Source organism: Dermochelys coriacea, chromosome 1 (genome assembly GCF_009764565.3).
Source record: "Dermochelys coriacea isolate rDerCor1 chromosome 1, rDerCor1.pri.v4, whole genome shotgun sequence".
Lineage (NCBI taxonomy): Eukaryota > Metazoa > Chordata > Testudines > Dermochelyidae > Dermochelys > Dermochelys coriacea.
This window is the reverse complement of record NC_050068.2, coordinates 314,887,700-314,912,947: the sequence shown is the minus strand read 5'-3', so window position 1 is coordinate 314,912,947 and position 25,248 is coordinate 314,887,700. Positions and strand designations below refer to the sequence as shown.

The 25,248-nt window shown below is 41.3% G+C and overlaps 2 protein-coding genes and 1 long non-coding RNA gene across 6 annotated transcripts in view; 1 reads left to right on the top strand and 2 right to left on the bottom strand.

The window, feature by feature from the left end:
- Window positions 1-16,155, bottom strand: part of HDAC10 (histone deacetylase 10) — a 38,262-nt gene extending 22,107 nt beyond the window's left edge. The window contains exons 1-12 of one of the 4 annotated variants that reach the window (XM_043495926.1): window positions 16,007-16,155; window positions 14,649-14,715; window positions 13,933-14,067; window positions 11,518-11,614; window positions 10,882-10,979; window positions 10,520-10,624; window positions 10,248-10,316; window positions 6,384-6,510; window positions 3,320-3,385; window positions 2,892-2,951; window positions 2,441-2,530; window positions 543-649 (exon numbers count right to left, since the gene is read on the bottom strand). In XM_043495926.1, coding sequence (XP_043351861.1) covers window positions 543-649; window positions 2,441-2,530; window positions 2,892-2,951; window positions 3,320-3,385; window positions 6,384-6,510; window positions 10,248-10,316; window positions 10,520-10,624; window positions 10,882-10,979; window positions 11,518-11,614; window positions 13,933-14,067; window positions 14,649-14,713 — 1,019 coding nt within the window. In that variant the 5' untranslated portion in view covers window positions 14,714-14,715; window positions 16,007-16,155. Of the gene's footprint in view, window positions 1-542; window positions 650-2,440; window positions 2,531-2,891; window positions 2,952-3,319; window positions 3,386-6,383; window positions 6,511-10,247; window positions 10,317-10,519; window positions 10,625-10,881; window positions 10,980-11,517; window positions 11,615-13,932; window positions 14,071-14,648; window positions 14,716-16,006 lie in introns of those variants that run through there. The other 3 variants (XM_038386682.2, XM_043495929.1, XM_043495932.1) reach the window with 3 other exon arrangements.
- LOC122456517 lies at window positions 6,172-10,360 on the top strand. The gene is made up of 2 exons (XR_006275442.1): window positions 6,172-6,724; window positions 9,801-10,360. It is a non-coding gene; the product is annotated as an uncharacterized LOC122456517 (long non-coding RNA).
- Window positions 16,156-20,039: 3,884 nt separating the features above from the next.
- LOC119859514 (secreted frizzled-related protein 2-like) lies at window positions 20,040-24,561 on the bottom strand. The gene is made up of 4 exons (XM_038411772.2): window positions 24,332-24,561; window positions 23,553-23,722; window positions 22,520-22,612; window positions 20,040-20,483 (listed from the first exon to the last, which is right to left on the bottom strand). Exons 1-4 carry the CDS (start codon window positions 24,559-24,561, stop codon window positions 20,173-20,175), a joined length of 804 nt encoding a protein of 267 aa, XP_038267700.1. The 3' UTR covers window positions 20,040-20,172.
- Window positions 24,562-25,248: the final 687 nt, after the last annotated feature.

Here is a 25,248-nt window from a genome sequence, read left to right as displayed (position 1 = left end):
AATAATCCCAGAAAAGAAAAACAAAACCAGAAATACATGGATCACTTTGAAGTGGGAGTGATCAGAGTCAGAAAAATAATGCATTGTAGCAGCGTATTAAAGCCCTGACTCAGCAAGGTATTATAAGAACATGCTTAACTGTCCCATTGATGAAACTATTCATGTGCTTAAGGCTAGGCACGTGTTTAAGTATCTTTCTGAACTGGGGCCTAACTTCTTAATTTGCATTTATCAATATCATCATCATATTGTTTAATATTTTTGAGCATCAGGATTAAAAATGTAAAGAATGAGCATTTTTATTATTTTCTGGAAATTGTAGCATTTTTAATGAAATGTTCTGTTTCCCATATACAGGTTAAGGTAGTTTTCTTTACGCTTTTAGGCTTGATGATAAAAGTAGAAAAATAGTATGAAATGCCCATGTGACTCGACTTCTAGCTCACACTCCAATAGCTCCAGTTCAATGTACAATCAGTGTCTTCCATAAACAATAAGAACAGACACATATAGCATGAAACAAAATATTTCTTGATCCATACCTTAAGCACGGCGCCATTTCTCCCGAGATCTGGGGGAGAGGGTCTCTAAGCAAAGTTTTTACAGTCATGCAGACTGATTCAGACAATGACTTCAAATGGTATCCACCCTAGGAAAATTAAACTATGTTTTGTGCAATGCAAAGAACAAATACATACTAAATAAACTATCTGTAAAACATGCTTGTAGAAAAGTATATTTTTTTATTTAAAAATACTCTACATCCACCTTTTGAAATATGCCTGCATGTTAGCTAAATGGAAAGCAGGATCTAATGGCTAGGGCTATGGAAACAAATAGTCCGCTGTTTCTGTTTCAGTCTGAAAACACTTAGAAGCAACTTGTTAAAATATGTCATTGTGAAATGACACGAATGAGCATAATATGGTTTGACTGCATTACTGGAAATCAGTTATGATCTTACAAAAAAAAATTAAAAAAAATTGTGAAACTTGGGGTGAGATTCCGTACTGAGCCACTAAAGGTACATCTACACTGCAATTAAAAACGCACAGCTGGCCCCTGCCTCAGGCTCACAGGGCTCAGGCTAAGGGGCTGTTTAATTGCAGTGTAGATGTTTGGGCTCGGGCTTTAGCCTAAGCTCTGGGACCCTCCCACCTCGCAGGATCCTAGAGTGCTTTCACAAGGGGACTCCTCACCCAGCTGGAACAAGGAATTTTAGGGCCCCTTTATACTGCTCCGGCCCTCTTACGCAACATAAAAGGGTCAGAATGGGGGGTGAGGAGCTCTATTAAACTCATTTTCATCTGCAAGTATCTATTCTGATATACACCTTAGTGCTCAAAGGTTGCAACCCTGACACCTCTGGAGACTGAAACCCCCTATTCATCCATTGACAGGTATAGAATGGTAAAAGACCAATGTACATTAATTTTGATGTACAAGAGCCTTTTCCAGGTGTTTTACTTTCCATGCCCTTTCAGTTCTTGGCCTCTCTGCTAAGACTAATGGATTGTAACTAGGGCCAGGCAATATCACAAATAGAATTTGTTAAAATTATGAGATGTGGCTGGCCAGGTGGCCCATCAGGAGTGAGGTACTTGGGTGGTAGCTGGTAAAGTGTTTCCTGCAGCCTGCTTATGGAGCAGCCATGGCATTAGCCTCAGAGGACAATGCTTGCTTCTGTTTTAGCTAGAAAGAAGGGACTGCAACTGTAACTTTGTAACAAGGAGAAGAGAGGAGGTTTAAAGGGAATAATTACATGGAGAATGAGGATGAGAAATGGGTTCGTCTTAGGAAAGAAACCAGGCTTGGATGCCTTGAGTGAGTAGTAATATCTCTACAAACTCAACATGCCCACAAGAGCCATCAGTTCTTTAGGATGCTGTCGAGAGGGTGAGTGTGAAGGATGCACCATGAAATGTTCAGAAAGATAAAATATTTTCTTAGTTAAAAAGAAAGCTTTCAATGGCAGTAGGTCGTGTAGAGGTTTTTTAATAAATACAATGAGAAATCAGTAAGGACTCCATTACTGGGTAAATATGTACTTGGGCAGATGCCTTTAAAAAGCTCTTTTGGGGCAAGGTTTACTTGCAAAAATGTCCACTATGAACGCACATTGAAAGCTTTATTTTTTATTTATATTTATATTTTTTAAATCAGAATATAAAATCATCATATAAATTCTCTCTTCCACAAAAGTATAGACTACAAAATGTTAGTTTAAAAAAGAGATGCAGTTTTTCTACACACTCACAAAAGCACTTAAAAATCTTAACCATTCTTGCATTCCTGGTTCTCAAAAAAGACATTCTAGAAAAGTTTCACATGCATAGGTAAAGAATTTATTTTGCTGAGCTTTTTATTTCTAGTTTCAGGCTCTTATACAGAGACTCTCCCCTCCAAAATGTACAAAAAAATGACACGTTTAAAGCTTTACCTCTAGAACTGCACACAGCCTTCCATTAGCTAACTGCATTAGGAAATGTGTAAGGTGGGCAAAACACTCCGGAGTAGCATTCATCTGACCCTAAAAACCAGGAAAATGTTAGAAAGAAATAGAAGCCTTGGTCAATAAAGCTGGTAACATAAGAACTGCTATAGTGGCTCACCCATGGTCCATGTAGCCCAGTATCCTGGTTCCAGCACCAGATATTTCAGACTAATGTGCAATATGTGGAAAAATCTGTACCTCCCCCCACCAACCCATAAACGTCTCAGCCTAATTCCTAAAAGTTCAAGTTTAAGGCCTGAAACATGAGGTTTTATTCTTTGTCAAAGTGAAATATATCTATCAATAGCTGGACAATGATGACATTTAAAATATAAATATACTTTTAAAATAAAATTATAAATGAAAAAAAGATGCAAAATCCTGTAAAATTGCTTACTTCCGGGTCACCAATTCCTGAATCATATCCAGAAGAGACCAGAATAAGTTCTGGAACAAACTAAGATAAAATAAAGATATGTTATATGGCATTTTTGCAATCCCTGGGCCCAGTCCTGTCAACTGGACTACACACATGAATAAAGAATTTTCCTGAGTAAAGACTTAGCCTTTGTATTGTTTTCATTACAGCCTTTTACATTGAATATGTAAAAATAAAAACCTCACTCATTTCAATATTTCACTAGTCAGGCATCAATCATTCAGATACTCTTTTCAGTAGAAACAATGGACCGATTGCATTTCAAATGCATACAGCATTCCTATACCTACAGATATTTAGAAAAACACCACTTTAAAAAGTATTTAGAAAAGGTAACAGGTTCTTTTTTTATTATTTTTATTCAAAAATCAGAACAAAAACATTACCTCAAAAGCCACTGGAAGCAACACATGGAAAAATGCAGCTAGATAATCTGAATTTCCCATTCCAACCTGCAAAACCAATGCATGAGATATGAAGCAGCTCTTTTTTCTGAGAAAGTAATGTGTTTATTTTCTAGGGGCCAGATTCTCAAAACATTTTAGCTGCTGTGATCCTAAGTATGCCTGTATTCACACCCTGCACACTATTGTAATAATCTTTGTACAAAATATGCCTTGTGAGGTATAATTTAAAAATTAATAACTCACTGACTATTTATATTCTTGTATGATATATGTATGCAGTGTATATTTAGAGTTATGGATATACGGTAGAATTATGACTAAAGTGTGTTGAAATTAGGTATGTCGGGGGAAAGCTGGTAAACAGGAATGACTTACACAAAGCAATGTGTATTTGATTCTCTGACCAGCCCAGTATTCAGTTAAAGACAATGACGGTCCACTTTTAAATATTAGATAACAAAGCTAACAAGTGGGGGAAGAGAGGGGGAAAAAGAGCACAGAGCTTCCTTCATCACCAGATTCCATGTTGATTTCTTCACAGCTTGAATAAACTTTACTTTGAGGGGACCCTCAGAAGAATCTGTTTCAAAGTTTTAATGGTCTATAAGCACAGAGTGGCAAACCTCAAGTGATAAGCAACTGAATCAACTGAGTTTTATAAGACTAATATTGTATACAGTGTACAGAGGTCTTTTCTGGAAGCTAATGACACACTGGTGATTAATATAATTGGGAAAGGTATTTACTAACACTATCTGAGGAAATATGGATACTTAAATGATATTATGCTTTAAAGTCTGTGGCCAAACAAGTTGAAACAGATTCCCTCCCAGACAGGATAGAATGCAACTATTTACCTGTAAACTATTCTCCTGTAAATTAAGCATGTTGAATCAAAACAATGGAAGCCCATTTACATGCAGGTTGGTGGGAAGCCCACAGGAAGCGGAAAACAGCATGAGATTATCCCGCCTCTTGAAACAAAGTCATTGAACTTTGGAAGATATAAGCAAAGATAGAAGCTATATTCAGCATCCATCACTGGATGGACACAAGGGAACAGAGTTCTTGCAAGCTGAGAAAGATGGGTCCTTCAACCAAGGAGAGGTTGAAGTCTCTGGAAACTGAATGTAGGTGAGAAACCATCTTGAACAAAGCTTGTACCTTGCTAGATTGAATTTTAGATGTGTGTTTTTCACTTTTATTTGCTTGTAGCCCTTTCTAAGTGTCTTCCTTCTACTTGGCATCTCTGAACCGATGTCTTGTTGTTAATTAAATTGTTTTATTTTTTACTATAAATCAACTCAGTGCTGTGTTTAAAGGGAAAGTTGCATTTCCTCAAGTTAAGTTAATAAGCTATAATGTGCTTGTGTGTCTTTAGAGAAACAAATGAAATGTATTATTTCTCTGCACTGTCCAGGTGAGGACTGGACATTGCAGAGCACACAGGCTTTGAGAAAATTTGGGATTGGGAGCGTGTTGGGGTCACCTTGCTAGTTGTAATCAAGGCTGGTGGAAAACACAGTGGGGCTATAGACAGGCTGCTGGGGTCAGAGCTGCTGAACCAGGACTGTCTAGCGCACAGACACTTCAGGGTGTGACGTGCATGCTTGTAGGCTGCATGTTTGTAGGTTGTGAACATCCCAGGCTGGGAGCTACAGCAGCAAAGCACTATAAGGCATGCAAGGTTTCAGGGAAAATGGTGACACAACCGCTCACTGGTCTGGATTGCATCCTGAACCCCATGACAGATGCCTATGTCCCAGTTTTAGGAACCACTGCAATCTGCAAAACCCCCACCTGGCTGCCACCTAACCCCACAGGTACCTAAATTCACTCAGTACCTAAACTTTTGCTGTAAAAGTCCCATAGGCAGGTAAGTTTCTGCCTCTAAGCATGCGCACTGCTGCCTAAGACAGGCATCTGGATGCCTATCTCATGGCTAAGCCCCAGCCCGATGCTCAAACCAGGAGAAGAAGATAGATGGAGGAATGCTTATCTTACCCAAGTCCAGCACGCAAGCTCAGAGCATGCCTAACACTAACAAAATAGGCAGTGAGGACGATAACCTTTAGCCCAGTGGTTGGAGCACTCACCTGGGATATGGGAGACCCTGGTTCAATTCCTTCCTCTACCTGATGTAGAGAAGGGATTTGAAAAGGGATAATCATAGGGCTAAAGGTTATTAGGGAGCTTTCCTCCTCTTCCCTTCCCTGCCATCTTGTGTGGAGTGAGACAGGCCCTAAGAAATAGTTTAGGCACCGAAGTCACCTGACTCCAAGAAAAGGGTTTCCACAAGCAGAGACAGGTGCCTCTCTGCAGGCTGGACTTAGGTGCCTAACTCTATAAGAGCAGAGGGACTTAGGACATCCCCCTCTTGTCAGCATCTCCCATTGGCCCACCTAAAGTGCTGGCTTTTATGGATCCCATTCTCAGGTGCCTCTCTCTCCCCAAGTATTGTACAAAGGGGCTAGCATCCTAACTCAGGCTTTGTGGTTTTCAAGGTGCCTAAAAGTTAAGCATTGCAGTGCTCAACATTGCAATGCCTAAGTCCCTTTGTGGATCCAGGTCTCAGTTCCTTCAAGATTTTAGGGAAAGCCAGGGGCAACAGTTAAACAGGAGGAACAGAATACAAAGCTGGAGCCGTAGCTTTTAAGGCCCCAGTACAGCCATCCATCCCTATTCAGCAAAGTATGCAAGCATCCAACTTCAATGGGTCTTAAGCACGTGCTTAAGTTCTTTGCTGAAGAGGGATGGATTTCATCATGTGCTCAAATGCTGTGCTGTACTGGGGTCTAACTAAATAACATACAGGAAAAGGAAGAGGAACATGTGAATTGGTGATAGATTGTTTAAATCATCACACTGGAAGTCATTTTCTCAGCAGAGATTCCATTCACCAGAATGAGTGACCTCTGCCAAGTAATCAAGTCAATGCATTTCTCATAAAAAGTATTACTTCTAAAATTGCTAAGACGACATTGCCCTGAATGCATGACAAAGTTATTGAATTTCCTCTGTTATGCTGTCAAGCAACATTTACCTTATTCCAAGGTACATTTAAATTGAATCCTTTTCCTTTTCCCTGACCAACAGCATCATAATCAGATTCTCTGAGCAAGGGCCAGAACTGCTGATGTTCATAGCGATGCCAGGAGTAATAGAGAACACTGCAAGAAAGAAGAAACAAACCCAACTGAAACAAAAGTTATGAAGGATCTTTTCATATCTGATCCTCTCTGGCTCATTTCACAGAAAGCATGAAAATAGGCCTTAAGTAGCAAATATTCCTCATCTTTCTCTCCACTAATATCTCTGAACAAACTGGCATCCACTTACTTGAAAAGCTCTGCATACTCTAGCACAACAGTCAAATTCAGCTAGGTTTCAGAGTAGCAGCCATGTTAGTCTGTATTCGCAAAAAGAAAAGGAGTACTTGTGGCACCTTAGAGACTAACAAATTTATTAGAGCATAAACTTTCGTGAGCTACAGCTCACTTCATCGAATGCATTCAGTGGAAAATTCAGTGGGGAGATTTATATACACAGAGAACATGAAACAATGGGTGTTACCATACACACTGTAAAGAGAGTGATCACTTAAGGTGAACTATTACCAGCAGGAGAGCGGCTGGGGGGGGCAGGAGGGAGAGGGAGCTTTTTGTAGTGGTAATCAAGGTGGGCCATTTCCAGCAGTTGACAAGAACGTCTGAGGAACATTGGGGGGTGGGGGATAAACATGGGGAAATAGTCTTGCATAGAGACTGGGAGTGGATGGGTCGTTACACAAAGTAAAACTAAGTTAATTGTATCCAGTTTGCAAATTAAATTCCAATTCAGCAGTCTCTCGTTGGAATCTGTTTCTGAAGTCTTTTTGTTGAAGTATTGCCACCTTTAGGTATGTAATCGAGTGAGGAGAGAGACAGAAGTGTTCTCCAACTGGTTTTTGAATGTTATAATTCTTGACGTCTGATTTGTGTCCATTTATTCTTTTACATAGAGACTGTCCAGTTTGACCAATGCACATGGCAGAGGGGCATTGCTGGCACATGATGGCATATATCACATTGGCAGATGTGCAGGTGAACGAGCCTCTGATATTGTGGCTGATGTGATTGTGCCCTATGATGGTATCCCCTGAATAGATATGTGGGCACAGTTGGCAATGGGCTTTGTTGCAAGGATAGGTTCCTGGGTTAGTGGTTCTGTTGTGTGGTGTGTGGTTGCTGGTGAGTATTTGCTTCAGATTGGGGGGCTGTCTGTAAGCAAGGACTGGCCTGTCTCCCAAGATCTGTGAGAGTGATGGGTTGTCCTTCAGGATAGGTTGTAGATCCTTGATGATACGTTGGAGCGGTTTTAGTTGGGGGCTGAAGGTGATGGCTAGTGGCATTCTGTTATTTTCTTTGTTGGGCCTGTCCTGTAGTAGGTGACTTCTGGGTACTCTTTTGGCTCTGTCAATCTGTTTCTTCACTTCAGCAGGTGGGTATTGTAGTTGTAGGAATGCTTGATAGAGATCTTGTAGGTGTTTGTCTCTCTCTGAGGGGTTGGAGCAAATGCGGTTGTATCGTAGAGCTTGGCTGTAGACAATGGATCATGTGGTGTGGTCTGGATGAAAGCTGGAGGCATGTAGGTAGGAACAGCGGTCAATAGGTTTCCGATATAGGATGGTGTTTATGTGACCATCGCATATTAGCACCGTAGTGTCCAGGAAGTGGATCTCTTGTGTGTACTGGTCCAGGCTGAGGTTGATGGTGGGATGGAAATTGTTGAAATCCTGGTGGAATTCCTCAAAGGCTTCTTCTCCATGGGTCCAGATGATGAAGATGTCATCAATGTAGCACAAGTAGAGTAGGGGCATTGGGGGTGAGAGCTGAGGAAGCGTTGTTCTAAGTCAGCCATAAAAATGTTGGCTTGCTGTGGGGCCATGCGGGTACCCATAGCAGTGCCGCTGATTTGAAGGTATATGTTGTCCCCAAATGTGAAATAGTTATGGGTGAGGACAAAGTCAAAGTTCAGCCACCAGGTTTGCCGTGACATTATCGGGGATACTGTTCCTGACGGCTTGTAGTCCATCTTTGTGTGAAATGTGGGTGTAGAGGGCTTCTACATCCATAGCGGCCAGGATGGTGTTTTCAGGAAGATCACCGATGGATTGTAGTTTCCTCAGGAAGTCAGTGTTGTCTCAAAGATAGCTGGGAGTGCTGGTAGCGTAGGGCCTGAGGAGGGAGTCTACATTGACAGCAGGATTGTCTGGCTGGGTGCCAATGCCTGAGATGATGGGGCGACCAGGATTCCCAGGTTTATGGATCTTGGGTAGCAGATAGAATACCCCAGGTTGGGGTTCCAGGGGTGTGTCAGTGCAGATTTGTTCTTGTGCTTTTTCAGGGAGTTTCTTGAGCAAATGCTATAGTTTTTTGGTAACCCTCAGTGGGATCAGAGGGTAATGGCTTATAGAAAGTGGTGTTGGAGAGCTGCCTAGCAGCCTCTTGTTCATATTCTGACCTATTCATGATGACGACAGCACCTTCTTTGTCAGCCTTTTTGATTATGATGTCAGAGTTGTTTCTGAGGCTGTGGATAGCATTGTGTTCTGCACAGCTGAGGTTATGGGGCAAGTGATGCTGCTTTTCCACAATTTCAGCCCGTGCACGTCAGCGGAAGCATTCTATGTAGAAGTCCAGTCTGTTATTTCGACTTTCAGGAGGAGTTCACCCAGAATCCTCCTTTTTGTAGTCTTGGTAGGAAGGTCTCTGTGGGTTAGTATGTTGTTCAAAGGTGTGTTGGAAATATTCCTTGAGTTGGGAGACGTCGAAAATAGGATTCTAGGTCACACAGAGCTGTATCATGTTTGTGGGGGTGGAGGGACAGAAGGAGGGGCCCCGAGATAGCCCAGCAGAAGAATCTGTCCTAAGAGTATAGTTGGATAGATTAACAATTTTGCTGGGTGGGTTAAGGGAACCACTGTTGTGGCCACTTGTGGCATGTAGTAGTTTAGATAGTTTAGTGTCCTTTTTCTTCTGTAGAGAAGCAAAGTGTGTGTTGTAAATGGCTTGTCTAGTTTTTGTAAAGTCCAGCCACGAGGAAGTTTGTGTGGAAGGTTGTTTTTTTATGAGAGTATCTAGTTTTGAGAGCTCATTCTTAATCTTTCCCTGTTTGCTGTAGAGGATGTTGATCAGGTGGTTCCGCAGTTTCTTTGAGAGCGTGTGGCACAAGCTGTCAGCGTAGTCTGTGTGGTATGTAGATTGTAATGGATTTTTTACCTTCAGTGATCACTCTCTTTATAGTGTTTATGGTAACACCCATTGTTTCATGTTCTCTGTGTATAGAAATCTCCCCTCTGTATTTTCCACCAAATGCATCCGATGAAGTGAGCTGTAGCTCACAAAAGCTTATGCTCAAATAAATTTGTTAGTCTCTAAGGTGCCATAAGTACTCCTTTTCTTTTTGCAAATTCAGCTAGGGCACTTTTGCTGTAAGTTTCTGGCATAGACTCCTCTAGGGCCAGAGAAAAGGAATTTTCAAAAGAGGGGTTTTGCTGATGGGCTCAAAGTTTGTAGCTTTCAGAAAACCGCGTAGAACACATTTGCCTAGACCAACTGTTCACTGAATATTTGGATAGTGGTGCGGAGAGAGCTTTCTATCAGCAAACAAAGGTAGTCACAGGGCTCATATTGTGTCAGTTTTTCTAGAGTAGACTTAGAAATTACTTTTAATTAGGTTTAAAGGTTTGTTTCACTTTGTTTGACAAATGAGAATAAATAAATACAGTTTCAGAGAGAATGAAGTACCTAAAAGAATGAGAGACATTTTGTAGGAATTTCCATTTTCAAAGTAAGAAGGGTTTTATTCTACAGAGAGGTGACCAAATTAAACCAACTTGACATGCAAAAAAAAAAAGTTTACAAACCTGGGATCCTCTTCAAATACATATTGAATTCCTTGTCCATGGTGCACATCCCAGTCAACAATGAGAATTCTGTATGAATCAAAAAGAAATATTCACTAGAAGAACCACAGCAACCCAAGTCAAGAGGATAGTAAGTAACAGACAGAGGAGAAGATTGTTAAAGGCACAAAGGAAATTTGGTGCCGAACACCTATGGACTTTCAATGTAAGTTAGGCACCTAACTGACATTTGTGCCTTTGAAAACCTACCCCAGAGACAAATATACACTAACCTCTGAAGACCGTATCTTCTTTTGGCATACTGAGCTGCAATAGCAACGTTATTAAACACACAGAATCCATTGGCTGCATTTTGCTGGCTGTGATGACCTGGAGGCCTGAAACAAAGCTTGACATGGTTACTCACTATGAATGAACTTTGGTTGAAAAGTAACGTAACTCCTTCCTGGTTAGAGTGGCACTCTGTCACCCTCTAGTGGTGGCTAGGCCAGCTACAGATTGATGACCGGGCTACAGCCATGGCTGAGACATCTTTTAGCTCAAGCAGTAGAAGCTCATATATTTAGCTCAAGAGGTCCCATGTTTGATTCCTGCTGCCAGTAGCCCTTAACAGAACTCCTAAGTACTTCATTACCTTACTAATGCCATTCCATTGCACACTTTTCCTGACATCACAGAGTCCACCAGTTGCAAAGTTGCTCCTACTGCTAGTTTAGCACAGCGGTAAGTATTCTAAGAAAAAAAAAAATCTCATTATCATCATCAGCCACCCACCAGCTGGTTTAAACTAAATATAACTGACATGTTTTGCATCACTATAACAAATTATTTGAAGCGTTTCCTCCCCAGTGAAGTTGGAGCTGCATGAACGTAACTGACAGCAGAATTTGACAATGGAAATTCAAGTGTGACTTTTACTAGAAATATTTGTGTATATCATGCACTGTTCTGAAGCATGAGCAATACACAGGCAAAAATGGGAAGAATTATGGGAGGAAAGTGTTGGCCTTAACTATCAGTCTCCTTAGTTTTATTAGTTTAAGTTAAAATCCAGAACTATATTTCAATCGTGTGGTGTGGTTAGAGAGCAGAAGCTGTGGAGCTGTTACAAGTATCAGTGTAGTAGTTTTAACTAACAAACGAAAGTACCTCATGAAAAAAATGACAAGTATATTTAAACAAAAGAAAAAAAGTTGGCTACCTTAATTCCAGCTATAAAAAATGAGCTTCTAACACAACAACACTTATATAAATGGCCATGCCCACATACCGGATGAAAGTAAACAGCATCATAATTTTCTGAGACTCTTCGGAGTTCTTCTTCATTCATTGTCTGGGTGCTCTTTACAACTTCCAAGTATTCTGAACTTTAATTAAAAAAAAAGAGAAAGCAGGTTAACTGAGCTCAGATATGGCCTGAAAAACTCTACTAATGCAAAGAGAAAACAAAAGACTATGTGATAATATGAGAGGTTGGTGGTAGCATGTGAGACCTAGCTTCAGAATGTCAATCCCACATATCTGGTGGTGTTCAGGGGATCAAAACCGAGAAGTTGGGTCATATGAGAGCGTGACAACTATCATTTCTGCTAGCAACCTGTCTGAGCAGAACCAAGCGTGGTTTGCAGTGTTGTTCAGTTTGGAGACTGCTATCGGCCCCCAAGAAGGCCACTCATTTAGGCTGTGTACACTTACAGTGGCGTGTACCTGTGTAGCTACATGCTGCAGTAAAAGACAGGCTACATCCACACTTGTCACCGTGGTGTGTAACCACACATCGCAGTGAAAGGTTCTGGCAGGGGAAGGCAGTGGTGAAAGGCTCTGGCAGTGAGGAGGCAGTGGGATCCTACACTGCTAACAATAGCAGTGTAGCAGGTGGGGGACACTGGGAGGCACTGCTTGGGTATAGAGAGCCTGTATAGGGCATGCACCTTGGGGTTCAGGTGTGTTGGGCATTCCATTCCACTCTACTCACCGAAGCCATACCTCATTGTTTCCAGTTGTGTTTACATCTGTGCTAGCTGGGCATGCAACATCTGTACTCTACATGCTGTACTCTACACCCTTACTGTCCAAAGGAGATTGTCCCTTTGCAATCTGCCCTGAGTAAAGAACAATGCAGAGATGCTCTGCCTCAAGAGTTGATGAGGGAATGATATTAGGATTCTGAGAGTCACAGTTCAGTCCCAAATTCTCCCCTTGCTCCATGGAAGAAGTAATTTGAATCAGCCCTTTATCAGGTTTATATTTTTTGCATCTCCACACTGGTTCAATTGTGCTGGCATTGGAAGTGCATTGGAAGGGCAAAATCAATGCTCTACCCATTGTCTGTCCCTGCCCCTCTTTGTCCAACTGCATGGGAGTGGCATCCCAGTGGAACCTGTTCTGTCCTCCACTCTGTGACTTAGGATATGATGCATCTTACACCCTCCCCACTTACACTCATGTGGGGTCATGCAACACAAGCCACAGTCTCACTCCAGCTAGAAGACAGACACAGTAATGGCAGCTGCCTAATAGGGACAGATGTAAAAGAGTGGCTCCAAAATGAAGGGGTTCACAAGAACTAAGGAGCAGGATCCAAATTCACTGTATTTAACAAAAGAAAAAGAAAAAGAAAAAAAAAAGAGCTAGCCTAAGCTCATAGGCACCAGGTGTGAACAACACATACAAAACATTTCAACATAATAAATATTAACTAGCTCTTATACAGCACCTTTATAAAGGAGGTCAGTATCCTTGTCCCAGTGAGGCACAGGGAAGTGAAGTGACTTGCTCAAGGACACCCAGCAGGCCAATGGCAGAGCTAGGAACAGAACCCAGGTCTCTTGAGTCCCAATCCATTGCGGTACCCTCTAGGAAGAGTAAGAACTTTACATGTCTTTTGAGGGAGGCAGGTGGCAGAGTGGGTCACCATGTTGGCATGGGATCTCTTTGGGGCCTGCTTTTCTACATGCGTGGACACTGATCCAGATCACAAATAAAATTGAACTTGGTAGTTTCATCCTAATGTACAATCAACATTTGCCCATACAGAAAAACCACTACACAACATGCCACAATTAAGTCTGGGCCAAGGCTACAGCCAGGGACTTCTGATTTCAGGAATCCCATCTCTGGGGCACCCTCTCTGAGTATGTATGCCACAGTCCCTCTGGGCCCAGGGCCTTCTGCAGAATTAAGTACAATGCCTTTCTATTTGATTCAATTTATCTTAGATAGATAACTTCCCCTCAACATCTCTTCCTATTTGATTTATACAAATCCCCATTTTTCCTGAGTTCATTTTTTCTGGCAAAGTTGGACCAGTTTTGTTTAAAGATTATTTTTAAAGTTTTAGAAGTACAGAGCCTCAGTTGTATGCAGTTAGCGCTGGATACAATTGGCAATCTCTGCTCAAAAGAAGCCCAGAATAGGAAAAGCAAGAAAATTGTCAGACAGGATTTAGGCGCATTACAGACTTGTGCAGGGAAGTTTGTTCAGCACCTGCTGCCACTACACCTAAATCTAGCCAGTCTTTCATTTTGGGCCTGATCCATTGCCCACTGATATCAGGGGGAATCCTTCAATTGACCTCACTGAGCTTTGAGTCAGGACCTTTCATAGCAGCAAAATATATAAACATTTTTTGTAAAGATCAAATAGGATCCAGGTGATTAAATTAACATTATACTTGATATCAAACCTGTGAACCAACATGATCTCTTCTTCAGTTCCTTCCCTGACAGGTACATGGACACATCTTTCCAAAAGATGATAATGTTTAAGTTGCTCATAGGTGGATAACAATCTTTCCGGCACTTCAATATCACACTCAGGGCTACAAATAAACAATAATTATCTTGTTACAATACAATATCAACAAGTCTGATTATAAATCCTCTTCAGGGATGCTTAGACTTAAATATTTCGTTGTGAGAAGATTCATTTTTCTTGTAGGGGGTGAATGAAGGAAAAAGATCCTTGAAAACTTTCCAGTTTGTGGACTTGGGGAGGTGGGGGAACAACAAACATTTTTTGGTTATAAAAATACATGAGTAAAAAGAAATTTTATGTGGCTCTTTAAAAACATCAGGAGTGCAACCAACAAAGAACGAAGCCAAAAAAAAAAAAAAAAACCCAACAGAGATCGAGCCCTAAAATAAAGAAGGCAGGAGTACTCAAATGAAAAGAGTATCAGAGATAAATAATGCTCAAGGCCAGCAAAGAAAAAGGGGATTTACAGCAGGATTCTACTTTGATCAAAAGCCGTAAAAATCAAAAAACTCTCTGAGTCCCAAGAAAATGCAGTTCACAAAATGAAAATCAGGGCCACCCATCAACTCTAGTATACGGCATTTCTAAAAATGCTCTAAAAATGGTTTGTTCATAGAAAATGCAGCAAACCTGTAGCTGACTTACTTATCCCAAAGTAGTTTGTGACTTGTCATTTCATCATCGTAAATCAAAGCTGTTCCTGAAGCCATTGCTAAAACAAAACAAAACAGACATCCCAAGATACATTTCTGCATATTCAGGCAGAAAACAAAAATTACAAAAAAAGGATTTAACTGTTCATATGTCATCTTACCCTGTGTAATCTATTTTGGGGGTGAATGCCCACATTACAGAGTCAACAATACAAAGCAGAGGCAGTGATCCAGAAACTGGAGCACAAAGGGGGCCCTGCAATCGTCTGAATACGCAGCAAGCTGATATTGTTGGCCATGAGAGCACTAGAATCACTCTGTTATCCAAACTGTAACATTGCGCTACATACCTATCTGTCAGGGCTGGTCTGAATGTATGTTTGTGCAGTACTGGGTAATCCTCAGACTGGTGAAACCAAAGTGTTATTATTTATACCAGGTTTCACAGTAGCAGCCGTGTTAGTCTGTATTCGCAAAAAGAAAAGGAGGACTTGTGGCACCTTAGAGACTAACAAATTTATTAGAGCATAAGCTTTCGTGAGCTACAGCTCACTTCATCGGACCATAGTCATTACAGTTATAATAAAATTGATCACATTAACCTTTATAAGGTTTACTTTTAGAAGGATGGGTCTTACGGATATAAAAAGAAATTCATTTTAAAAACGGATATAAAGTGACAAAAGCACACTCACATGCAAAACAATAAACTGGTGTCATCAAAGTCAAGGACCAGAGATCAGCCAGTGGGATGTTAATATGTAACCTGGAACTCCCCATATCAACTCAGCTTTCCAGTTCAGACTCATATCAGTTTATTTTATAACTTGTAAATTACAAAGGGGTTTCCCTATTATTTAAACAGATCGCGTGTGTGCAACAGGACCCACTGCAAAATCAAATCATCCAGTCACCCCACCCTCACCAGTAAAAATAATCCGAAGAGCGAGTTGCCTGAACACTTGGGTTACGGTGGGAGAGCGCTGGCGCTTCACTAGCATCCCGAGGTCAGTGGCACCCCGCGAAAGGCCGCGAGACCCCTTGGCTCAGCAGTGCAAACACATCAAAGGGAGTGGGGGGGGAGGGGGTGAGAACGCATCAGTCCTGTAGGCAGCCCACCAGCACGGGGGCGGAATAAAGGCGCGCGGGGGGGGGGGGGGGAGGGGAGGAATAAAAAACGGTGCCAATTGCGGGCGGGGGAGGCCATGCACTTCTCATTCCCTCCCTGGGCGGTGGGGGTGATAAAGGGCTTCACGCTAGCGGCCCTCGGGGGAAGGGAGGGGCGGGTGCAAAGGAGAAGCGGGGGCGTTACTGTATCTTTGCTCGGAGCTGGGGCCTTGCGTCCCTTACCTGGGTTGTCTCTGTACCACGGCTACGGCGCGGCCGCTTTGTCTTCACTTCCGGTTCCCTTTGTCAGCCCGCGAACCCGGAGTGAAACCCCCGCACCTGCTCCGCCTCCCGCCTCCGTCCTTGCCATTTAAGCGGCTCACGTGACCGATCTCTGAGGGAAGAGTCAAAGGGTAGGGCGCGCACGTGCGTGAGTGTGAGCTGGGGTGGCTGGGCACTCGGGGCAGGGAACTCTGCGTGTGAGGGACAGGGCAGTGTGTGTGTGTGTGTGTGTGTGTGTGTGTGTGTGTGTGTGTGTGTGTGTGTGTGTGTAAGGGACAAGGCTGGCTGGGCCCTACGTGTGAACCTCGCTGAGGAAACTTGAAGGGCCTGGTTCTCATTACACTAAGGCCACATTGCACCTCTCTCGTGTGTAAAGAGGTCTTATGGTGGGTACATATGTAAAGTATAAAGAAAAGGAGTACTTGTGGCACCTTAGAGACTACAGACTAACACGGCTGCTACTCTGAAACCTATGTAAAGTATATCCATTCTGAGGGCCCTTTACGTTGCCTGAACTGTGTAAAACAGACTTGGTCCTGGTCTGCACCTGAAACCTAGCTACGTCGCCCAGGGGTGTGAAAAATTCACATCCTCAGAGACTGTCCGCTGACCTAAAACCCAGTATAGACGCTGGTAAGTCAACAGAAGAATTCTCGCTTGGACCTAGCTACCAGCTCTTCAAGGTAAAATCCCTTCCATCGCTGTAGCAAGTGTCTGTGCTCTAGCACTACAGTGGCACAGTTGCCACACTGCAGCTATTCCGCTGTAGCACTTGTAGTGTAGACATAGGTTTCAGAGTAGCAGCCGTGTTAGTCTGTATTCGCAAAAAGAAAAGGAGTACTTGTGGCACCTTAGAGACTAACAAACGATGAAGTGAGCTGTAGCTCACGAAAGCTTATGCTCTAATAAATTTGGTAGTCTCTAAGGTGCCACAAGTACTCCTTTTCTTTTAGTGTAGACATAGAATCATAGAATATCAGGGTTGGAAGGAACCTCAGGAGGTCATCTAGTCCAACCCCCTGCTCAAAGCAGGCCCAATCCCCAATTTTTGCCCCAGATCCCTAAATGGCCCCCTCAAGGATTGAACTCCCAATCCTGGGTTTAGCAGGCCAATGCTCAAACCACTGAGCTATCCCTCCCCCACTAACATATTGTTAGTGCAAATTGGTATCAGCCCCTTTGTCAGGGATTGTTTTGAATGTGTTTTCTGGGCCAGTCTTTGTTACACTCCCAGTCAGGGACAGTTTAAAACAGGAGTATTTTATTAAACTTTTGCCATAATCCAACAAAACCTTTCAACCTAAATCCTGACTAAATCCCCCAATATAAAGGTAAATAAAACTAAACTAAGGAAATAACTCCTTTTATTTTTATAAAGAACCATGAATCTAATTCCCTGTGGATCATACTCAAAATGTACCTTTTAGTATGATCAAAACCAGGTTAGTGATGTTGCTGACCATTCTGAGAGGTATTTGCTTCTAAAATGGGTCACCCACTGCTGGGTGTGAATGTTACATTGAAGAGAGCCTTTTAATGTGAGCTTTTTGGGAGAGTTGGTACTTGTATAAGCACTGACAGAGTTCTTTAAATATTTACCATTTTACCAGAGATTGACACACAAGCCACAGGACAGAATGACCTGAGCTTTTCAATGACATGCTTTTTTAAGCAGTTGCTTCATTATACAACACAGCTTTAAAATAGGTTGTTTCAGTTTCTGGATATTTCTCAATCTGTATTAGTTTTCCAGTACATAATAGCAAACTACGGGCTACCTCTGGTTCAGATGCTTGTATATAAGAACATAAGAACAGCCATACTGGGTCAAACCAAAGGTCCATCTAGCCAAGTATCTTGTCTTCCAACAGTGGCCAATGCCAGGTGCCCCAGAGGGAATGAACATAACAGGTAATCATCAAGTGATCCATTCCGTTGCCCATTCCCAGCTTCTGGGAAAAAGAGGCTAGGGATACCATCCCTGTCCATCCTGGCTAATAGGCACTGATGGACCTACCCTCCATGAATTTATCTTGTTCTTTTTTGACCCGTTATAGTCTTGGCCTTCACAACATCCTCTGGCAAATGATTTACATTTAATTAATGTCAATGGGAATTGTGGCCACCTATCTAATGAAGGGGATTTGTCCCAGTAACAATACTACTCAATTCATAACAAGAGTTCCACAATATATATACAGAAACCTCTACGCCATATGGATTTTAATTATTAGAAAAGATTCATATTGGGGTCTATCTGCACTACTTGTACACATGTTTGTACACAACTCTCTGCTATGAATAGGGGACACTGTTATAACCATTTTAAATATAGTTTTTTATTGCCAGTATGGATGGGAAAACAGCTCTAAAATATATTAAGATCTGATTCAGTCCCGTATATTCTTGTCCTCATTGGTAAGAAGAAGCCATGTTGTTACTATTGGCCTTAGGCAAAGAGTGGGACTCCATGGTGCTGGGAACTGAACAATATGGAATAGAAAACAGTCCCTGCCCCCGAGAGCTTACAGTTCGCAATGAGCTCTGCAAGAGTAGACTCAAAGAGTTTATTAAAGGATTGAGATCTAACTAAGGACAAGATGTGACAGGTGAGGATAGGATATAATGGTGGGAGGAGAGAAGCCAGGGGTAACAGTGATAGGAACACAAAGTTGTATATATTAGCTAAGTGTAAGCTAGATTTTTAAATTTTTGCATGTGAGTGATTAATGAATCACTAAAAAATTATTTGCTTAGTTTTAATAAGGATGCCCTGGAGCATGGTAGAGAATCATGTCCTAGTTGGTGTAGTTGGGACCTTAGACAGGACCTTGCTTTAAAATTCCAGATTCCTTTTTAAACCTTTGAAATATACAGAGACAACAGGTAGCATATTACTGGTGTAGCTGATAATTTATGCAGTACCTATTACATGCTTTTGTGCTGATTATACATCTTTATGAAATTAGTTCTTATGTGTTTGAAATTAAACTGAGCCCAATCCATCACCACTGTGTTTTAAGATCAGCACAGGCATACTACAACTGAAGAGGCTAATTACAGTAATTTGGCCAGTATAATGTTTTACATTTCTTGAATATTACCAGTGTCTTTTGCAGTTGTTTTAGTCCCATGTAATTCCCAGAGACAGCTGGCAAAGCACCTGGGTTGATTTTTTTAAAGTAACCAATGTTTTATTTGAATTAATAAAATGAAAACAGATTAGATACATTCAGTAGAGTTCTGATTCAGATTCCAGTAGGAACTTTCAAAATGATCACACACAATCAAGAAAGTACTTTTTCAAAAACTGTACTTGTCTTATGCTTTAAAATATTAATACTATGGTATTGTAAGTGATACCCATTATAAAATAAAACTAGCCACCCCAACCATGTCCTTCTGAGGCACTCAAACTGATGTCTAGTGGACAGAAAAGGAAACCATTTTGTCCATATAGAAATGTCCAGTAGAGGGCCACCTTCTTTTAAAACACTCCATCAATGTAAGAAATTAAGTAGATTAGTGTAGATGTAGGCCAAATTTTATCAAAGCAGGTGCCTAAAATTAGGCACCTAAAACCGCAGTTAGGGCATGTAAAAGTCAATACTGAGATAGTACAGTGATGGGCAATACAGAAAACTTAAACTGTAGACAGACAGGTTTCAGAATAGCAGCCGTGTTAGTCTCTAAGGTGCCACAAGTACTCCTTTTCTTTTTGCGAATACAGACTAACAAATTTATTAGAGCATAAGCTTTCGTGAGCTACAGCTCACCTCATCGGATGCACAGGGGCCGAGCACCTCAAACAGCATTAGAAGCATTCATTGTTAGGATTTGCATAAGAAAGTGTTTTATGACAGTGTTATACATATTATGCGAGATTTTTCACAACAATTTGAGGATACACATTTATACATGCTGGGCCAAAGTGGCTGGAACACCATTTACCACACAGAAATTATGTCCACTTACACCCAGGTTGAATTCAACCTATTATAACATATTTAAAAAAAATTACATTAAGACTTTACATTGCATTTATAATACATTTATATTTACAAGACTGCATTGGTATGAGGAGTGTAGTCACCTTTTACATGTATCAGGGACCATAAGATAAATATTTATAAACATTTATGGTGTTTCCACTTCCGGGTGGCCAAAGTCAGCTGGGAGTCCCTCCTCTGCCAGCGGTAAATTTGATTTACTAAAATGGTACCTTCCTCAATATTCCCCACAATGAGATACACCATGGGGCGGTAGGTCTGGGCCATCCTCTGAGTACAATTTTCATTCATAAGCAACCACTGTTGTATCATGTTCCGAGTATCATAAGGCAAGAGCAAACCCTGGTTGATGAATTCCACTTGGCATTCAATATTATACTCCTGATCACCAGAAACTGTTCTCTTTTTGGACAGCTTTACCTTTACCGCTAGGGAGAAAAAAACACATAAGTTCTTTTAACTATTTAAGTGTAGCAAGGAATACTGCCTAATGAGCAGTGGAGGAATCCATAGTGAATTCTACAGTATAAGTAATAGGCCATACCTTTGGTTTGGGTCATTGCCATAGATTATGGTAGTATTTTTTTAAAGAGGGAGATAGATAAGAGAAGTTTTTCACTGAATCACACAACCAGGAAAATGTAACATTCTCACAAAGATCACTGTCATATATTGTTAGTGACACTACATGTGTCCAACTACTAGGGTGATCAGATGTTCTAGCACCCTGGTATCATTCTAGCTTTGTAAGGCAGTCCAGGTATCCCAGCAGGTCCTATTGAAATTGTGACTTTGTCCATGTTTTAGCAGAATCAACCAGCAAAATATCTGACTACTGCTGCCTGCTCTTTGCTCCACCTTCTTTAGTTCTTCCCTTTCTCAGTAAAGCTTCCCATCCAGCTCTTTCCCCAAATCTAACTGCATCATTGCGTTTCCACACCCGCTTCTCCTAAGGCCTGGTCCAAAGTCAACTGAAGTCAATGAAAGTTTTAGCATTGACTTCTGTGGGTTCTGGAAGAGGCTTCTAGCTGTAATCTCAAAGTATTGTCAGTGGAAGCCCACTGAGGCAGCAGCCAGAACTTTCAAATCCTCATCAGATAAGACTTTTTTTTTTAATAAAAAGAAAAGGCATACTTGTGGCACCTTAGAGACTAACAAATTTATTTGAGCATAAGCTTTCATGAGCTACAGCTCACTTCATCGGATGCATTCAGTGGAAAATACAGTGGGGAGATTTCTATACATAGAGAACGTGAAACAATGGGTGTTACCGTACACACTGTAAGGAGAGTGATCACTTAAGATGAGCCATTACCAGCAGGAGAGCGGGGGCTGGGCGGGAGGTACCTCCTGTAGTGATAATCAAGGTGGGCCATTTCCAGCAGTTGACAAGAACGTCTGAGGAAAATCAAGGTGGGCCATTTCCAGCAGTTGACAAGAACGTCTGAGGAACTGTTCCTCAGATTTTCACTACAGGAGGTTCCCCCCCTTTCTCCTGCTGGTAATGGCTCACCTTAAGTGATCACTCTCGTTACAGTGTGTATGGTAACACCCGTTGTTTCATGTTCTCTATGTATAGAAATCTCCCCACTGTATTTTCCACTGAATGCATCCGATGAAGTGAGCTGTAGCTCACGAAAGCTTATTCTCAAATAAATTTGTTAGTCTCTAAGGTGCCACAAGTACTCTTTTTTCTTTTTGCGAATACAGACTAACACGGCTGCTACTCTGAAACCTTTTTTTTTAATGTTAGCATTTACTGAATCTTGCTTTGTGTGGTTAACAGGAATAATGCACATGTACAAAATCAGTAAGGAACTTTCCTCTTTTAATGTCAAACAGCCAAGTGCCTCAGCTTTCTTTTGGTTTTAACTGCCAATAAAAGCCACTTCACTCCTTTGCCACAGATTTCAGAGTAGCAGCCGTGTTAGTCTGTATTCGCAAAAAGAAAAGGAGCACTTGTTGCACCTTAGAGACTCACAAATTTATTTGCGCATAATGCTTCCAATAAAGTGAGCTGTAGCTCACGAAAGCTTATGCTCAAATAAATTTGTTAGTCTAAGATGCCACAAGTACTCCTTTTTGCCACAGATGTTATCCATAAAGTACACTGTAGTACAGCAAATTAGACAAGAACAAAAAAGCCACTTGGTTATAAAATAGACAATAAGGTAACCTCATCATTCAAAAGAAATCAGCATGGGGCCTATTTGTATATTGTTTATAGAGGAAAGAATTTCCAGAAAATATTGGCTTGGGGCTAAATCCACACACACACCTTGAAATCGGTGACCAAACTCTATTGACTTTAGTGGGATCAGGATTTAGCCCTTGATGTCCCCTCACAAACTGCCAATTATATTAGAGATAGTTTTTGAATACATCTGAAGCGACAAAGTGTGTCCACTATTCAGGAATCAAAATACTGGTGTCTCTAATCATACATTTATTAACAAAAACTTACCAAAATTGTTGGCACAGAAAACATCAAGTACTCTTTTCTGTGTAAAGAATTCCTCCACTGTTGGGCAGGTCTGGCATATAGGCTTTGGCAATTCTGATAAGAAATATTAAAGTCTCGTTATTGTTTTGTCCTTTGTCTGAATTTAGTGCCAATGAAAGGTGCGAGAGTGACAGGCCTGAAGAGTAACATTCTCTACTTAACTACAGAACAGGTGTGACATAGGCAAGCTTCCAGACAGTGCTCTGAAAATGGGCCCCTTCAATGGATGAAAAGGGGTTTCATTTTCCATGCCCTTTCAGTCCTTGCTAAGAGTGACAAGGGTATCAATTTTTACCATTTATGGTACGTGTGTTGGAGCAATTCTATTGGTGATGCTATGCTAAATTCACGAGAAGGAAGATCTTGTGGTTAAGGCATTGGACTAGGGCTCAGGAAATAGTATTGGTTCTGCCACAGGCTTCCTGTCTGAGCTTGGGCAAGTCATTTATGGCCAGATTTCCAAAGGTGACTTCAATAGGAGCTGCTGGGTGCTAAAATCTGGGCATTAATCTCTGTGTGCCTCAGTTTCCCAGCACTAAAATGGGAATCCTTCCCTATCTCATAGAGCTGTTGTGAGGACAAATTTATTGTGTATATGAAGTACTCAAATACATGGTGGTGAGGACCATAGACACTCCTATCAGTAAATAAATAAAATACATTGAGCTCTATTGATACAGTGGTGATTATGCTGCATATATGCATGATTGTATTAGCCTTCCTCCTGCCATCTGACCATCCTTCCTTGACTTCAGTGCAGTTATACTGATTATACCAATTAAAATCTGGCCCAGTTTACACTGAAGGTGTTCAGCACTTCACAGGATCGGGTGCAAAATGGATCTGAATGCATGCACAATAAATGTGCACCCATGGAAATGACTGTTTATAAAAGAGACTTTTTGAAATTTGTCCCTCAAGTTGTATTTGATTGATTCTGTACACTTGATTTTAAAAGAGCTCACAGCCAATCCCACCCATCTATTCCACCTACCTTTGTGAATATGTTTGTATTCTTTGCTAAGAGATGCTAAACACATATCCTCATCAGCAGGGAAACGGTCACAGTCCAAACTGTCAGGCCAAGACAGTCCATGGCAGAGGAGCACAGGAGCACAGCTGTCACGAACAGCAACACACATACTCCTACAAGGATGGATGAAGCTGTGAAAAAATAAAAATCAGGTCCAATCAGTTAAATTTATTGGAAGTCAGTGACAATAGTGATTATTCCTACAGTAAATTCTGTACAGAGTTGTGAAAGTCTTTCTTATATGTCAGGGTTTAACATCCTCGGTCTTCATCAATGATGCAACTCCACACAGACAGAGGGTGCTGCTGAAAGTTCTGTATCTGGGCCTTGTGCTGGCTTTTAGAATTCATGCATTGTTTTAAGAAAAATAGCTGTATGTCATTTTTAATAGGCACTCAATAAGGGCCTACTTCTATGTCCAATAAGTGATTTCAGCAGTAATTGGGTTGGGCCCTAAATTATTAAAACGAATAACACTGCAATCAAACGAAATAAAACTCAACGTTGTTTGATCACAACTGTCTTTTTTTACATCATGACCAACATTTAAGTAGAACACTTCTTGTGTGGAATTTTTTCCTGGAACAGGCAGGCAAAAGAAAAGTTAATAAATATTCTTCAGCAAAAGCGAAACAATTGGGCTGAGAATTATCTTCATTTTAAGATTTAACAACATACATTCAGACTGATATCTATTCAGGTACACAAGGCAGAATTTTAGAACGTGACATGGTACTTACGTATCTAAACAGACTGGCGCAAACAGAGAGCACAGAAATGTCCTTGCATGAGGGTGGCAGCCAGTTTGCACAAAGTGCTGCCATTCGGCAGATTTTGGAATAACCTCTGCCATACTTGTGTGTCCCATCAGGTTGGGAAGCCTCATTTCAGAATAACCAATGCTGTGGCACATGCCCATCTCCATTGGTATTGCTACACATTTAGTGGATAATCCGATGTCAAAACCCATTGTCAATCTTAGGAAGCCACTCAGAGCAAAGAGCATCTGTGCTTCAGGAAACATCTTTGTGTGACTCCTGGAGTTGCTAAATATGGGGTTGTCAAGTCCTTCCGCAGTGTTCAGACACACAAGCCTTGTGGTTTATATACACCATGAGCTCACTGCCCCATTCGTTATCAACAGCTTATCAAAACACTCAAGACAAGACCTGGGCTTATTGCCCATTCAAGTGATTGTTGTGATAACCAGGGAGGTGGAGACGATGACTTTAAATGCAAAAATTTACATATGGGATTTCATGAGTCTGAAAATGTCAGTGCTGCAGCATGCTATGTGGCATATTAAATTGTGACACATGGTAGTTTTGCTATGTGCCTGCTAAATCGAATTAAGCGACCCCCTAGAAAAGTACTTGACAGACAGGCTGTCTCCTGGGGTTGGTGTGTCTCTTTTGTTGTCAGACATTGCTGATTTGGCAGAAAAAAACAGCCCAGGTTCACTTATCAAGTGAAAATGTTTTGCTTTTGGTAATTGCACCACGTCTCTTGCACTGTTTTACAACTTCAAGAGGCACTTTCTTTATGTGGTCAAGTACTACAAAGGAGACAGCTTTCTGTTAGTAAAAGAATATTCTGTCTGGAAACTTCTGTTAGGGATTCTCCCAATCCCATGAAGCGTTAAGTGCACCACAACTAC